The sequence below is a fragment of the Pristiophorus japonicus genome, chromosome 20 (genome assembly GCF_044704955.1).
Source record: "Pristiophorus japonicus isolate sPriJap1 chromosome 20, sPriJap1.hap1, whole genome shotgun sequence".
In the NCBI taxonomy this organism is placed as follows: domain Eukaryota; kingdom Metazoa; phylum Chordata; class Chondrichthyes; family Pristiophoridae; genus Pristiophorus; species Pristiophorus japonicus.
Window position 1 is genome coordinate 98,429,884 of NC_091996.1, and position 17,313 is coordinate 98,447,196.

Sequence of the window (17,313 nt, forward strand, 5' to 3'; positions counted from 1 at the left end):
CTCCCCCTAGGACATTGGTTCCGGTCCTGCCCAGGTGCAGACCGTCCAGATTGTACTGGTCCCACCTCCCCCAGAACCGGTTCCAATGCCCCAGGAATTTGAATCCCTCCCTGCTGCACCACTGCTCAAGCCACGTATTCATCTGCACTATCCTGCGATTCCTACTCTGACTAGCACGTGGCACTGGTAGCAATCCCGAGATTACTACTTTTGAGGTCCTACTTTTTAATTTAGCTCCTAGCTCCTTAAATTCGTTTCGTAGGACCTCATCCCTTTTTTTACCTATGTCGTTGGTACCAATGTGCACCACGACAACTAGCTGTTCTCCCTCCCATTTCAGAATGTCCTGCACCCACTCCGAGACATCCTTGACCCTTGCACCAGGGAGACAACATACCATCCTGGAGTCTCGGTCCTTATTCCTGAGCATCACCTTCTTACCTGAGGCCAGAAAGTCTCAAGCCGTGCATTCCACATTGTAATACCTCGCTGCTAAATGGCCAGCTCCTGTTCCGATGTGTAAAGTCTGGGAAACACGAGATCAATTCCTGCCAAACTAACAGCCTTCCTAAATATAGCACCGTCATTCTATTCTCGTAAAACCAGCTCCTGAAGTATCGGCCAGCTGTGTAGGTTAAAGCTCTGGTTATGTTCCTAGCATTGTGTCAATAGCAGTGTTTCCGTAGTGTAGTGGTTATCACGTTTGTTGAATATGTGAAAAGTCCCCGGTTCAAAAACGGGCTGAAACATTTTGAACATAGTTCAATTAAAGATTAGAAAAAATGAAATAATTGACATTAATGGTTCAATATTAACAAAGTTGGTGTTTGTTTCTGCTTAATGATTAAAAATAATAAACACCAAAAGTGTGATTTGAACCCACGTCTTCAGAATAGATTTTGACCTGAACACAGCACCTTAGACCGCTCAGCCACCCTGACTATTCAGTGCTGTGTGTGGCCACCTGCAGGTTGATTTTGAACTTTTGTGTCCTGTCACATGAAATAAATGAGTGCAGCAGGTGTATCTCTGCCTGACACCGGGGAAAGAGTGAGACAGACCTTGGAGCAAGGGTCTGGTTGTTGTCAAACAGCAAAGGAAATATTAATTCTGGAAGAACAATATCCAAAAGAACAGTAACCCCGACACGATTTGAACACACAACCTTCTGATCTGGAGTCAGACACATTACCGTTGCACCACGAGGCCGACACAGTGAGTTGGATATGTTCGTCTATATGAAGGTTCTGCAATACAAGGGGCTTTCAAATCCCCGCCCATTCCCACCAGGTATCACAAGCAGCGCTCACCTGACAGGCACCGGGTGCTTTGTTCAAAAACTTTTCTCTTGCTTTCACGGCAAACCATCATTCATTAACCCCTCACCTTCTTTTGCACAATCAAACAAATGCTAACTCAGGGACACGACATACTTCAATCATTTGGCCTGTGTTTTGCGTAATGTATAGAATGACTCGACAGACTTGTTACTGTAAACTCACTCGGCTTTAAACCTGGTTCAACTTTATTTACTCCCAAAGTGCCCACATGACATGGTACTCGCTCTTATATACCAGGGCCCGCGCACACGTGCGTACAGCCCGATGACCTCCGACAGTGGCTCCCCCTGGTGTCTAGTGACCCCAAGCATCAATACATGACACTTTGCATGTGACTGTTAAACCATATCCCATTTCACTCACTGTATTTTAATGGGCGGGAATTTTAAAGCCCCTTGTATTGCAGAACCTTCATATAGACAAACATCCCTTAACTACTGTGTAAACCTCGTGGTTCAACGGTAGTGCGTCTGATTCTAGATCAAAGGGTTGCTTGTTCAAATCATGTCGGGGGTCACTGTTCTTCTAGAATTGTTGTTTCACAATAACCTGACCCTTGCTGCAATGTCTGTTTCACTGTTTAGTCGTGGGAAGGTTGGGGACAGTGTCAAACAAGAAATAAGGGATGTGTGCAGTGGTGGTACAGCAGTTATCATGGGTGACTTTAATCTACATATTGATTGGGCTAACCACATGGTAGTAATGTGGTGGAGGAGGATTTCCTGGAGTGTGTTTGGGATGGTTTTCTCGACCAATATGTTGAGGAACCAATAAGGGACCTGGCCATCCTCGACTGGGTGATGTGTAATGAGAAGGGACCAATTTGCAATCTTGGGGAAGTGTAACATAATATGGTAGAATTCTTCATTAAGATGGAGAGTGTCACAGTTAATTCAGAAACTAGGGTCCTGAACTTAAGGAAAGGGAACTTTGACGGTCTGAGGTGTGAATTGGCGAGAATAGACTGGCCAAGGATACTTAAAGAGTTGACAGTGGATTACCAATGGTAAACATTTAAAGATCACACGGGTGAACTTCAGCAATTGTACATCCCTGTCTGGAGTAAAAATAGAACGGAGAACGTTGCTAACAAGGGAAATTAAGGATAGTGTTAAAACCAAGGAAGAGGCAGAAAAAGCAGCAAACCTGAGGACTGGGAGGAATTTAGAATTCAACAGAGGAGGACTAAGGGTTTCATTAGGAGGGGAAGCTTGCTTGGAACATAAAAGCTTCTGTAAATATGTGAAGAGAAAAAGATTAGTGAAGACAAACGTAGGTCCCTTGCAGTCGGATTCAGGTGAATTTATAATGGGGAACAAAGAAATGGCAGACCAGTTGAACAAATACTTCAGTTCTGTCTTCATGAAGGAAGACACAAATAACCTTCCGAATGTACTAGGGGACCGAGGGTCTAGTGAGAAGGAGGAACTGAAGGATATCCTTATTAGGCGGGAAATTGTGTTAGGCAAATTGATGGGATTGAAGGCTGATAAATCCCCAGGGCCTGATAGTCTGCATCCCAGAGTACTTAAGGAAGTGGCCCGAGAAATAGTGGATGCATTGGTGGTCATTTTCCAACATTCTATCGACTTGGGATCAGTTCCTATGGACTGGAGGGTAGCTAATGTAACACCACTTTTTTAAAAAGGAGGGAGAGAGAAAATGGGTAATTATAGACCGGTTAGCCTGACATCAGTAGTGGGGAAAATGTTGGAATCAATTATTAAAGATGAAACAGCAGGGCATTTGGAAAGCAGTGACAGGATCGGTCCAAGTCAGCATGGATTTATGAAAGGGAAATTATGCTTGACGAATCTTCTGGAATTTTTGAGGATGTAACTAGTAGAGTGGACAAGGGAGAACCAGTGGATGTGGTGTATTTGGACTTTCAAAAGGCATTTGACAAGGTCCCACATAAGAGATTGGTGTGCAAAGTCAAAGCACATGGTACTGGGGGTAATGTACTGAAGTGGATAGAGAACTGGTTGGCAGACAGGAAGCAGAGAGTCAGGATAAATGGGTCCTTTTCAGAATGGCAGGCAGTGACTAGTGGAGTGCCGCAGGGCTCAGTGCTGGGACCCCAGCTCTTTACAATATACATCAATGATTTGGATGAAGGAATTGAGTGTAATATCTCCAAGTTTGCAGATGACACTAAACTGGGTGGCGGTATGAGCTGTGAGGGGGACGCTAAGAGGCTGCAGGGTGACTTGGACAGGTTAGGTGAGTGGGCAAATGCATGGCAGATGCAGTATAATGTGGATAAATGTGAGGTTATCCATTTTGGGGGCAAAAACACTGGGGCAGAATATTATCTGAATGGCGGCAGATTAGGAAAAAGGGAGGTGCAATGAGACCTGGGTGTCATGGTTCATCAGTCATTGAAGGTTGGCATACAGGTGCAACAGGCAGTGAAGAAGGCAAATGGTATGTTGGCCTTCATAGCTCGGAATTTGAGTATAGGAGCAGGGAGTTCTTACTGCAGTTGTACAGGGTCTTAGTGAGGCCTCACCTGGAATATTGTGTTCCGTTTTGGTCTCCTAATCTGAGGAAGGACGTTCTTGCTGTTGAGGGAGTGCAGCGAAGGTTCACCAGACTGATTCCCAGGATGGCAGGGCTGTCATATGAGGAGAAACTGGATCAACTGGGCCTTTGTTCACGGAGTTTAGAAGGATGAGAGGGAATCTCATAGAAACGTAAAAGATTCTGACGGGACTGGACAGGTGAGATGTGGGTAGATTGTTGCCGATGTTGGGGAAGTCCAGAACGAGGGGACATAGTCTTAGGATAAGTGGTAGGCCAATTAGGAAGGAGATGAGGAGAAACTTCTTCACTCAGAGAGTTGTTAATCTGTGGAATTACCTGCAGAGGTGTATGGGGAGATTTGCCCCGGGCCGTGGTACCTTACATCCCAGGGGAGGGCAGTCACCCACTGATTGAGACTGTGGTCAGTGTATGGGGAACTTTGGCCTGGGCCGGGGTACCTTACATCCCAGGGAAGGGCATTAACCCGATGATTGAGACTGCATTCACCACTTTCCGTCGGCAGCGGCTGATTGGAGAGTGTGGGCCCGGAATGTTGCTGCTTGTCCCGGCCTCACTCACTCTGGAGCTGGGGACAAGCGATTAGTCGATGGGTTGTTTGTGGCTTTGATCTGCTGTTGTGAAGCGAGGCGGAGCTGCAGGATCCTTTAATAATCTCTCACAACTCAACTGAAAGCAGCCGGAATGTGCAGCTTTGAGAGGGGCTTTCTGCACCGTCAGGGCTGGAAACGGGAGGGAGTGAGAGACACTGTGTCGAGTTTGAGTGTGTACAGAACTGTACAGAGAAACCAGCCAATGTAACAGGGCTGTGAGACACTGCATTTTGTTAATAGTATAGTATTAGGCAGTCCCTCGGATCGAGGATGACTTGTTTCCACACCAAAAAGGGATGAGTTCACAGGTGTTTCGATGAGGGACCTGACAATCTAGGTCCCGAACTACATCCTGAAGGGTGGAAGATGACTGTGGGTGGATTGTTTTAACGTGGGGTGACCGTTGCACACCAGCCACCACACGGGGCTTGACAGAGCGAGGTCTTGGTCCAGAGACAAGGATTACCCAAGACGACCATAGACCAAGCTCTGCTGCATGGACCTAGTGTGTACACATGCGCCGACTATCCATAGATCGCAGTGTGGGCTGGCCTGTGCTGTCCCTGGGCCCTCGCCTCTCCTGTGCGATCACAACACTCCTGGGCCCCGATCTCTCACCGCTCCTCCGCCCCGATCAAAAATGGAGTAGTCAGAAACAGGACATCAATTAGTCTCTCTTATCTTGGGGACATCAAATATCAACACTGTTATTTGAAATATCAACATATTAAACTCCAGCCTAGTTGAAGGGTTATTAACATCAGCAGAAACAAACACCAACTTTGTTAATATTGAACCATTAATGTCAATTATTCCATATTTTTAAATATTTAATTGAAAAATGTTCCTACCCGTTTTCGAACCAGGGACCTTTCGCGTGTAAAGCGATCGTGAAAACCACTACACCGGTTTCGAGGTTTGAAGTTCAAGATAAACCCACGGGGCGGAGCCAACAGGCCCCTGGCAGCAATCAGTGACTGGAAGATGCAACTTAAGCAGGCCTGGCTAGCTCAGTCAGTAGAGTATGTGCTTCTTAATCTCGGAGTTGTGGGTTTGAGCCCCACAGTGGGTGATTTATTTTCCTTAAATTTTTATGTTGCTTTCACAGGAAAACATCACTAATTAACCCATAAATTCTTTTGCCCAATGAAAGAAATGCGAACTGAGGGAGAGTTGATCATTTGATCATTTATTCTGTGCTCTGTATAAGAACACAAGAACCAGGAGCAGGAGTCAGCCATTTGGCCCTTCGAGCCTGCCTTCTTTTGCACTGAAACAAATTATAACCGTGTATTTAAATTAGCAGTGCGAGATATTTAGAGGGCACCTTTCAATGCTTCACAAAACCATCCCTTTCGCTACAGCCACCCGGGATTGATTCCTGGTTTGGGAAGTAACTTTGATATCACTGTTTGTAATTGAAGTGGGGTCATTTTATTAAGTTCGATGGATGTCCCAAAGCACTTCAGAGTGGTGTCCAAACAAATGAGTTTGTAATTAAAAACACTGAATATTAAGAGTGGGATTTGAACCCACACCTCCAGAGGAGACTGTGACCTGAACACAGCACCTTAGACCGCTCGGCCATCCTGACTGTTGGATGCTCGAGTTACAAGTTATTACTCTGGAAAATTTCAGACCGGGCACTTGTTCAGTGTTACTGGAAGGCCCAGTGACCGGGATATCCTTTCCCCCGAGGTTTCCCTGAGCCTGTGCTCGGTGTACGGGGAGCTTTGGCATGGGTCCGAGGTAGCTGACATGTGTAGGCTGCTTGCTGGCTTCAGGTGGTCTCTTACCAGTGTGCTCAATTCTTCAAACGACTTGCTTGCTGGTTTCTCGGGTGCCAGCAGGTCCTTCATTAAAGCGTATGTTTTCGAGCCACAGCTGGTCAAGAGATGGGCTCTTCTCTTGTCTGCCTTGTCGTCGCCTAACCAGTCTTTGGTTACAAAGCTTTGCTGGAGCCTTTCTATAAAGTCCTCCCAATTATCTCCAGCATTGTATTTTTCATCTGAGCTGTTGGTCGCCATTCTGTGGATTCTGTAATCCCGTAACTCGTCGCCACTGTAAAGTCCTGACCCTGTAGTACAGACTCTCACGAGGCACATACTGAAGTCAAGGTCACTCAGGACCTGCACCTTTATTACACAGCTCTCGAATGCCACTCTTGCCTGAGGCCTGTCCTTATATACCTGTCTGGGAAAGGTATTCAGTGTCTCCTGCAAATGCACCCCTGGTGGTAAGGTAAGCTTCTGGTTACAGGTCATCTCTGGTTACAGTCATGTATGGCATGGTAAGGTACAGTTATGTACAGTAGTGTGAGATACATGACAGTATTGGTATTCATGGTGATTACAGCAATTATTAATCGTCTCACAGATCTCAATTATTTTTATGCGATGAATTGATCGAGGATTGAAACCAGGTTAGTGCGCCGGGTCTTAACCCCTCGACCACCAGGGAACAGTTACGATACATGTCGATATATTTATATATATTTATATATGAAACTGAATATCTACGGCTACCTACCTAGACCTCATGGTGGAACGGTAGTGTGTCTAACTTTGAGTGAGAGAAATTGTTCCACAGTCACACCCATTTCATCTTTTGTTCCCTTTTAAACACTAGAAACTGAGACAGGGGAATAAATAGAGAAACCAAAGCCCAGGGATATCGACAAGAGGAAGAGAGAAGGGGAAAGATACTGTCCCCACCCAGAACTAATGCAGAAACCCCTCTGCTGCGCTCGGGGTGGCCACCCACAGCCTGGATACACTAACGTCCCAACAGCTCATTGACTGTCGGAGTGGGACCGTGCGGTGCTTCAGAAGACAGGTCGAAAAAGCAAAGTCACTGATTCCGTCCCATGTGCTCCTCCAATCAAGAATAGCAACACACTAAAAATGCTTCAATAATGGTTACACCTTATCTCCACATTTGTCAAGCAGTTGGCTCGTTGGTCTAGGGGTATGATTCTCGCTTCGGGGTTGTTACTTGAAATTTGCGAGAGGTCCCGGGTTCAAATCCCGGACGAGCCCTCAGTTTACCTTTGAATTTGCATCGAACTTTTGCAAAGAAGGACTTGCATTTCGACAACCCCTTTCAGGAACTCATGACGCCTCAAAGCACTTTACAGCCGTTGAGTTATGTTTGAAGTGTTGTAGTGTGGGGAAAGATGTGCCCAAATCACCCCACACGAACCGCAACTCTTTGCGAAGGAGTTCAGTGCAAAGAATCAGGTCCCTCAGGGACTTGGACTTTCTGTGAATGAGTTCTGCTTGTGCCTGCGTTCAAGCTTGAAACAGTAACTGGGCTTCCATCTCACGGGAGCAGCGTGTAGCGGTTAGTGAGTAGGTGACCAGGTTGATGTGCGCCGCTTTCAATCTTTGAAATTTCACCAAACAAAGAAACGGTGAATCCAACTGTCCCTGTAAGCGACGGATTGAAGGGACCGGTGCTCCAAACAGAGCTGGAACACGCGCAGTGCAGTAATAGGGTCCGCAACATTAAATGTCAGAGTTATTAACCCGACAATAATTAAACATACACTTAACAACAGTACTGACACCCAAACCTTGCGAATGTTAGCCGAAGAACTCAAACACGTTACAGTTCCCAGCTCGGTGTACAAATTGATCAAACATTAATCGGATTCTAAACTATCTGTTCCAAATGCCACATTTTATAACTTTTCCTTACCTCTGCTACGTGACATTGAAACTTTTAATAGTATTACCGAACACAACTGCCCAACTTCTGATGGAAGGTCATTAACCTGAAACGTTAACTCTGTTTCTCTCTCCACAGATGCTGCCTGACCTGCTCAGTGTTTCCAGCATTTACTCTTTTTATTCTCCAAACTTATAATCAGAGTATCACTTCCCTTGTCATCTAACGACACTCCTTCCTGATATGTAGCCTTGTCCTACAAACAGGCTCCTTTCGCATGATGCAGGCATTCATTGGAATTATAACTTCTTAACGATAACAATTATGTGATGTATGTAACTATGTAATACTTGCCACCAGAGGGCGCGACTGTTGGAGTCCTAATGGTCACCTGCCCACACGTGCAGGGCCAGTATAAAAGGTTGGCTGCCATGTTGTTCAGGCACTCTGGAGTTGTAATAAGGAAGACTAAGGTCACACTAAGTTTAGCTCACAGTACTCAGCCTCGGGGAGTTCTTCTATACACAACAATTGGCGACGAGTAACAGAATACGAACCTTCACACAACCATGGCTGCTGTTGGAATATTAGAGAGATCTGTAGAGGGTGATGATTGGGAAGCCTTCGTCGAGTATCTCGACCAGTACTTTGTGGCCAACGAGCTGGAAGGAGACACTAATGTGGCCAAGCGCAGGGCGGTTCTCCTCACCGTCTGTGGGCCTAAAATATACAGCCTCATCAAGTATCTGCTCACACCGACAAAACCAATGGAGAAAGAATATTCAGAGTTGTGCACACTGCTTTGGGACTACCTCAAGCCGAAGGAGAGTATCCTCATGGTCAGATATCGTTTTTACACGCACCATCGCTCCGGGACCAGGACCTGGCGGATTATGTCACCGACCTGAGACACCTCGCGGGACCTTGCGATTTTGGAGCTGCGTTGGGGCAAATGCTGTGGGACCTTTACGTGCTGGGCATCAGCCACGAGGTCATTCTTCGAAAGCTGCTGGCTGCCGAAACCCTAGACCTGAGCAGGGCCATCGCGATCGCCCAGGCATGCATGGCCACGGACGATAACACCAAACAGATATCTTCTCAACATCGAAGCTCACCGGCAAGTACTGTGCATAAAATGATGTCGCTAGCAGGCCGAACTGCATATGGCAGGGTCTATACGTCTGTGGCTGCAAGACCTGTGATGACTCAGAGTCCGCCATCGGGGGTGAATGTGAATCTATTAGCACTGTGTTGGTGCTGCGGGGTAATCATCGGGCCCATCAATGTCGATTCAAGCACTACATGTGCAAAGGCTGCACAATGATAGGGTACCTCCAGTGAATGTACAAACGTGCTGTGACATACCGCGTGGCAGAGGATGATCGATCCAGCATGGATCACGCAGCACAGGCAACTCAACCCGAGGAAGAAGTGTATGGGGTTCATTCACCACCAAGAGCCCTCCTATAATGCTGAAAGTCAAATTAAATGGAGTTCCAGTATCCTGGAGCGATGGTGCGTATCTGGCCATGAGGATACTCTCCTTCGGCTTGAGGTGGTCCAGAATCAGCGAGCACAACTCTGTATATTCCTTCTCCGTTGCTTTTGGCACTGCGAGTTGGACACGGGTGTGGGTCAGACAATAATGAGCCAGAAGGCTTTCGAGAAACTGTAGGGCAATAAAGCACAAAGGCCCAAACTGAGCCCGATTAATGCAAAGCTGCGTCCTACACCAAAGAGCTCGTGCCAGTGATTGGAAGTGCGGCAGTGGAGGTATTGTATGATGGAGCTGTGCATGACCTATCATTGTGGATTGTTCCAGGCAATGGCCCAACGCTGTTTGGCAGAAGCTGGCTGGGAAAGATTAGATGGAATTGGAACGACATCAAAGCACTATCTTCAGTGGATGACGCCTCGTGTGCTCAAGTGCTGAGCAAGTTTCCCTCGCTATTCGAACCAGGCATCGGAAACTTCACAGGCGGCAAGGTACAGATCCATCTAGGCCCCGATGCACGGCCCGTTCACAAGGCTCGGGCGGTTCATTACATGATGAGAGAGAAAGTCGAGATCGAACTGGACAGACTCCAACCCGAAGGAATCATATCGGCAGTCGAGTTCAACGAGTGGGCCGGTCCAATTGTTCCGGTGTTGAAAAGCGATGGCACGGTCAGAATCTGCGGCGACGGCAAGGTAACGATTAACCGAGTCTTACTACAGGACCAGTATCCACTGCCCAAGGCAGATGATCTGTTCGCAACGTTAGCGGGGAGAGAAGTCGTTCACCAAGTTGGACCTAACCTCCGCCTACATGACACAGGAGCTGGCTGAATCTTCGAAAAGACTGACGTGCATCAACACACACAAAGGGCTGTTTATATACCACAGGTGATCTTTCGGGATTCGCTCGGCTGCAGCCATTTTCCAGAGAAACATGGAGAGTTTGCTGAAATCTGTTCCGCGCACCGTTGTGTTTCAAGACGACATCCTGATCACTGGTCGTGACACCATCGAACATCTACACAACCTGCAAGAGGTTCTAAATCGCCTAGACAGAGTGGGACTCAGGCTGAAATGCTCCAAGTGTGTTTTCCTGGCACCAGAAGTCGAATTTCTGGGGAGAAAGATTGCGGCAGACAGCATCAGACCCACGGACTCCAAGACAGAGGCCGCCAAGAATGTACCCAGACCACAGAATGTGATGGAGCTGCGTTCGTTCCTGGGACTCCTCAACTATCTCGGTAACTTTCTACCCGGGTTGAGCACGTTGTTAGAGCCTTTGCACATGTTGCTACGTAAGGGTGATGACTGGGTTTGGGGCAATTCTCAAGAGACAGCTTTTGAGAAGGTCAGGAATCTGCTATGTTCAAATAAGTTACTTGTGCACTCTGACCCATGTAAATATTTAGTGCTAGCTTGTGACGCCTCATCGTACGGGGTCAGCTGTGTGTTACAGCAAGCCAATGTATCGGGCAACTTCCAACCGGTTGCATACGTGTCTAGAAGTCTGTCTAAGGCTGAGAGAGCCTATAGTATGGTCGAGAAAGAGGTGTTAGCATGTGTATATGGGGTTAAGAAAATGCACCAATATCTAAGGAAGTGCATCCAGGAGGGCGCTGAGCACCTCGAGTCTCGTCGCCGAGAGTGTGCAGAAACCAAGCGCAGGCAGCGGAAGGAGCGTGCGGCAAACCAGTCCCACTCTCCCCTTCCCTCAACCACTGTCTGTCCCACCTGTGACAGGGACTGGGGTTCCCGTATTGGACTATTCAGCCACCTGAGAACTCACTTTTAGAGTGGAAGCAAGTCTTCCTCGATTCCGAGAGACTGTCTATAATGGTGATAGTTTGAGGTTCCTGTATTAGTTTGAGATAATGTATCAGTTCGAGAATTTTTATTAGTTTGAGGTACTGTATTAATTCTGAGATAGTGTACCAGCTTGAGAATTTTTATTCATTTATGCAGTTGTATTAGTTTGAGGTGCTCTTATAGTTTAAGGTGCTGTAATCGTTTAAGTCACTGAATAGTTTTCGGCATTATATTAGTTTCAGATTCTGCATCAGTTTGAGGTGCTGTATTAGTTTGAGAAACTGATCAATTTGAGATATTGCAATTTGTAGTTTGAGTTTGAAACTGACCACACGCCTCTCATTTCACTGTTTTCAGAGAGCTAAGGTATAAATGCTGTGCCCAAAGATGAGCACTAACATTATCCGCTGATGACTATGTTATCCGCCACAGACCAGGCGTTGAAAACTGTGCCGATGCTCTCAGCCGGCTACCATTACCCACCACTGGGGTTGAAATGGGGCAGCCCGCAGACTTGCTACTGGTCATGGATGCTTTTGAGAGCGAGGGGTCACCTGTCACAGCTCGCCAGATCAGGACCTGGACCAGCCAGGATCCTGTGCTATCATTAGTAAAGAGTTGCGTCCTAAATGGGAACTGGTCGGCCGTTCCCGGGGAAATGCACGATGAAATTAAGCCATTTCACTGACGCAAAGATGAAATGTCCATCCAGTCGGATTGTCTCTTATGGCGTGGTTTTGCCAAAAAAAGTCAGGGAAACGTTTATACGCAACCTACACAGTACCCTCCCAGGCATTGTCATAATGAAGGCAATTGCCAGGCCGCATGTTTGGTGGCCCGGCATTGACTCGGACTTGGAGTCATGCGTGCATCAGTGCAACACTTGCTTACAACTGAGCAATGCATCAAGGGAGGCTTCACTGAGTCTGTGCTCATGGCCCCCCAAACCGTGGTCCGGGATCCACGTAGATTTTGCCGGCCCCTCTCTGGGAAAGATGTTTTTAGTAGTTGTGGATGCTTACTCCAAATGGATTGAATGTGTAATCATGTCATCCAGCACATCCACAGCCACCATTGAAAGCCTCTGGGCCATGTTCACCACCCATGGCCTGCGCGACGTCCTTGTCAGTGACAATGGACCATGTTTCACCAGCTCAGAATTCAATGAGTTTATGACCCGCAATGGCATCAAGCATGTCAGGTCTGCCCCGTTTAAGCCCGTGTCTAACGGTCAAATGGAGCAGACAGTCCAAACAATCAAACAGAGCATGAAACGTGTGATGGACAGCTCCCTGCAGACCCCGCTTGTCTCGCATTGTGCTCAGTTACCGGACACGACCCCACTCGCTCACCGGGGTTCCCCCGGCAGAGTTGTTAATAAAGAGAGCCCTCAAAACCAGGCTCTCCCTAGTACACCCGGATCGTAATGATCACGTGGCAACCCGGCGACATCGGCAGAACATGTACCACGATCGCGCGGCTGTTTCACGTGACATTGATGTTAAGGATCCTGTGTTTGTCCTGAATTACGGTCATGCTCCCAAGTGGGTTGCTGGCACTGTTTTGGCCAAGGAAGGGAATAGGGTGTTTATAATCAAACTGTTAAATAGTCAAATGTGCAGAGAGCATTTAGATCAGACCAAACTGCGATTTACTGACAACCAGGAACAACTTGAAGAGGACATCACCATCGACGATCCACCAACACACACACAACCAGCAATCGACCTCGCTGTCAATCCCGAGGATGAACCCACTGTTCCTGACAGTCCGGTTAGACCAGCCGCGGTGCAGTGCAGCAATAGTCCGACCAACTCACACACACCAGGGTTTGAACTTAGACAATCAACCAGGGAGCGAAGGGCTCCGGATCGCCTCAACTTGTAAATAACTTGTACCGAAGACTTTGGGGGGGGGAGTGATGTTATGTATGTAACTATGTCATACTTGCCACCAGAGGGCACGACTGTTGGAGTCCTAATGGTCACCTGCCCACACATGCAGGGCCAGTATAAAAGGTTGGCTGCCATGTTGTTCAGGAACTCTGGAGTTGTAATAAAGAAGACTAAGGTCACACTAAGCTTAGCTCACAGTACTCAGCCTCGGGGAGTTCTTCTGTACACAACAAACTACAAATTGCAATATCTCAAATTGATCAGTTTCTCAAACTAATACAGCACCTCAAACTGATACAGAATCTGAAACTAATATAATGCCGAAAACTATTCAGTGACTTAAACGATTACAGCACCTTAAACTATAAGAGCACCTCAAACTAATACAACTGCACAAATGAATAAAAATTCTCAAGCTGGTACACTATCTCAGAATTAATACAGCACCTCAAACTAATAAAAATTCTCGAACTGATACATTATCTCAAACTAATACAGGAACCTCAAACTATTACCATTATAGACAGTCTCTCGGAATCGAGGAAGACTTGCTTCCACTCTAAAAGTGAGTCCTCAGGTGACTGAACAGTCCAATACGGGAACCACAGTCCCTGTCACAGGTGGGACAGACAGTGGTTGAGGGAAGGGGAGGGTGGGACTGGTTTGCCGCACGCTCCTTCCGCTGCCTGCGCTTGGTTTCTGCACGCTCTCGGCGACGAGACTCGAGGTGCTCAGCGCCCTCCCGGATGCACTTCCTCCACTTAAGGCGGACTGGTCTTTGGCCAGGGACTCCCAGGTGTCGGTGGGGATATTGCACTTTATCAGGGAGGCTTTGAGGGTGTCCTTGAAGCGTTTCCTCTGCCCACCTGGGGCTCGCTTGCCGTGTAGGAGTTCCGAGTAGAGCGCTTGCTTTGGGAGTCTCGTGTCGGGGCATGTGGACAATGTGGCCTGCCCAGCGGAGCTGGTCGAGTGTGGTCAGTGCTTCAATGCTGGGGATGTTGGCCTGGGCGAGGATGCTAACGTTGGTGCGTCTGTCCTCCCAGGGGATTTGCAGGGTCTTGCGGAGGCAGTACTGGTGGTACTTCTCCAGTGATTTGAGGTGTCTGCTGTACATGGTCCATGTCTGTGAGCACTCTAGGAGGGCAGATATCACCACTGCCCTGTAAACCATAAGCTTGGTGCCAGATTTGAGGTTCTGGTCTTCAAACGCTCTCTTCCTCAGGTAATCGAAGGCTGCGCTGGCACACTGGAGGCAGTGTTGGACCTCGTCATCGATGTCTGCCCTTGCTGATAGAAGTCTCCCGAGGCGTGGAAAATGGTCCACGTTATCCAAGGCCGAGATCCAGAACGCAGGACATCGTGGAGCTAGGGGTTACCGCTACCACAAGCCTCCATCGCAAGTTCACAGAGCCGGTAGTGCTCCTGTTATCGCGCCCCAGAGAAGCTAACGGGAGAAGCAAAGGAGATCAAATTCTCCTCCTTCGGACTCTGAATTTAGAATCTTAATTCCTAGCTGTTCTCTCTAATTGTATTAATTAACAGCAGGGTTAGTTGGAGGGTCTGTATTAGCTTACGGTGCCATAAATTTGCAGCGTTTTGGGGAAAGGGTGGGGGAGTGGGACTAGCTGAAGTGCTCTTCCAGAGAGCAGGGGCAGGTCTTCTTCCATACTGTAACCATTCTATTTTTTAAATTCTTTCACGGGATGCAGGTGTCGCTGGCCAGGCCGGCATTTATTGCCCATCCCTAATGGCCCCTCGAGAAGGTGGTGGTGAGCCGCCTTCTTGAACCGCTGCAGTCCGTGTGGTGAAGGTGCTCCCACAGTGCTGTTAGGGAGGGAGTTCCAGGATTGTGACCCAGCGACGATGAAGGAACGGCCGATATATTTCCCCAGTCGGGATGGTGCGTGACTTGGAGTTCCCCCATGTCCCAACGCGGAGTGCAGCAGTTCAAAGGCGGCAGCTCACCACAACCTTCTCAAGGCCGATTCGGGGATGGGCAATAACCGCCGGCCTGGCCAGTGACGCCCCACACATCCCGTAAAGAAATAAAACAGATTCGGCTCTCGTGTGAGGAGTTAGCCACTTGGGCAAGGTCCAGAAGGCTTCTGGCTCCTGTGGGACCATGGGCCAGACTTTTGGCTTCGTTGTCGGTGATTTTCTCGGCGTTACAGCTGGGTTTACGCCCGGCGACAGTTTCCACGTAGGTTTTTGGACATTATCGCCCACATCTGAAGTTGCCCCTGGGGACCCAGCCACCCGCGTGCAACACCGAGAACAACCACCAGGGTGTAAGTTTGGCCACAATCGCCGCGGTCCAGATTGCCGAGAGACCCGGCCTGTAAAACAGGGCGATAAAGGGGGACCCTGCAGAGAAAGGTAAGTTAAAGATTATTTAATTATATTTTTTAATGTTAACACGGCGATTCGGGTTAAAACTGTTGGGAACGCTTTGTACAGTTTTATTTTTTTTAATGGAATTTTTTTTTTAGGTTTCCCCCTCCCTAGGCCCAAACGCAGCCTGGGACTGAATTTTACAACTCACCGTCCAGTCTTGTAACGACCGCCCATTTGGTTAACGTTGCACTCACCCACCGAGAAAACCGCCGAGAATGAGTGTGTTACTCCCATTTTCTCGCCAGGCGATTACTTTTATTTACTTTTACCTTTTAAAATGGAAATTCTCGCCGGCTTTTTTCGCTGACCGTTAGCGGTGCTTCTCAGCGGGCAGTCGGGCGTTGAGGGCCTTTTGGGAAAGTCCAGCCCTAATTCCCAAGCAAGAATCAGTGCCTCCAGGGGAAAAAAAACGGGAAGCAAAAAAAAGTGTCAGGATTGAAAACGTCATTGTTTGCAAGCGGAAGTGTAAGAAACATAAGAAACAGTGCAGCAGGTGATCAGGAAGGCGAATGGAATGTTGGCCTTCATTGCGAGAGGGATGGAGTACAAAAGCAGGGAGGTCCTTCTGCAACTGTATAGGGTATTGGTGAGGCCGCACCTGGAGTACTGCGTGCAGTTTTGGTCACCTTACTTAAGGAAGGATATACTAACTTTGGAGGGGGTACAGAGACGATTCACTTGGCTGATTCCGGAGATGAGGGGGTTACCTTATGATGATAGATTGAGTAGACTGGGTCTTTACTCCTTGGAGTTCAGAAGGATGAGGGGTGATCTTATAGAAACATTTAAAATAATGAAAGGGATAGACAAGATAGAGGTGGAGAGGAGACTAGAACTAGGGGGCACAGCCTCAAAATACAAGGGAGCCAATTTAAAACCGAGTTGAGAAGGAATTTCTTCTCCCAGAGGGTTGTGAATCTGTGGAATTCTCTGCCCAAGGAAGCAGTTGAGGCTGGCTCATCGAATGTATTCAAGTCACAGATAGATAGATTTTTAACCAATAAGGGAATTAAGGGTTACGGGGAGAGGGCGGGTAAGTGGAGCTGAGTCCACGGCCAGATCAGCCATGATCTTGTTGAATGGCGGAGCAGGCTCGAGGGGCTAGATGGGCTACTCCTGTTCCTAATTCTTATGTTCTTATGTTTGACCATTTTGCTGTGCTGCAGTTGATCAGCCCTGCACTCTGTTCGACTGCTTGGTGCTGATCGTTGCAGATCGAGGAGGGACAGAGCCTTCAGCAATGGAGGGAAAGATCCTCAGATTCCGGCACTGCCATCCCTCTTGCCGGCTTTAGCGCACCAAGCGAAATGGTAACACGTGATTTAGCTTGGCTTCCTTCCTGGAGCGCTAAACCGAACGTTCACGTCGCCTTCACTTGCCCAGCGAAACTTTTCCATTGCCACAAAAGTTATCATCCCAAACGGGGCACTACGCAATTTCTAGCCCGAGAGGTTTTGTTACAGGAAATGATACAGGACACATGCAGGGCTGCAGGAGACCTTGTAATACAATTACAGAGCTTAAGCTGCAGGGTGGCCAAACCTCCATCTCTCTAAACCATCGGCAGTCCCTCGA

At 47.9% G+C, this 17,313-nt stretch overlaps 1 protein-coding gene and 1 non-coding gene across 2 annotated transcripts in view; both read left to right on the forward strand.

Moving 5' to 3' along the window:
• The first annotated feature begins 7,427 nt into the window (after positions 1-7,427).
• trnap-cgg (transfer RNA proline (anticodon CGG)) lies at positions 7,428-7,515 on the forward strand. The gene is given in 2 exon segments: positions 7,428-7,463; positions 7,480-7,515. It is a non-coding gene; the product is annotated as a tRNA-Pro (tRNA).
• A 7,951-nt stretch (positions 7,516-15,466) lies between these two features.
• The window catches only part of LOC139232846 (calcium-dependent serine proteinase-like), a 34,412-nt gene continuing 32,565 nt past the window's right edge, over positions 15,467-17,313 (forward strand). Inside the window, exon 1 of the mRNA XM_070863338.1 lies at positions 15,467-15,720. Coding sequence (XP_070719439.1) covers positions 15,467-15,720 — 254 coding nt within the window. The remainder of the gene's footprint in view (positions 15,721-17,313) is intronic.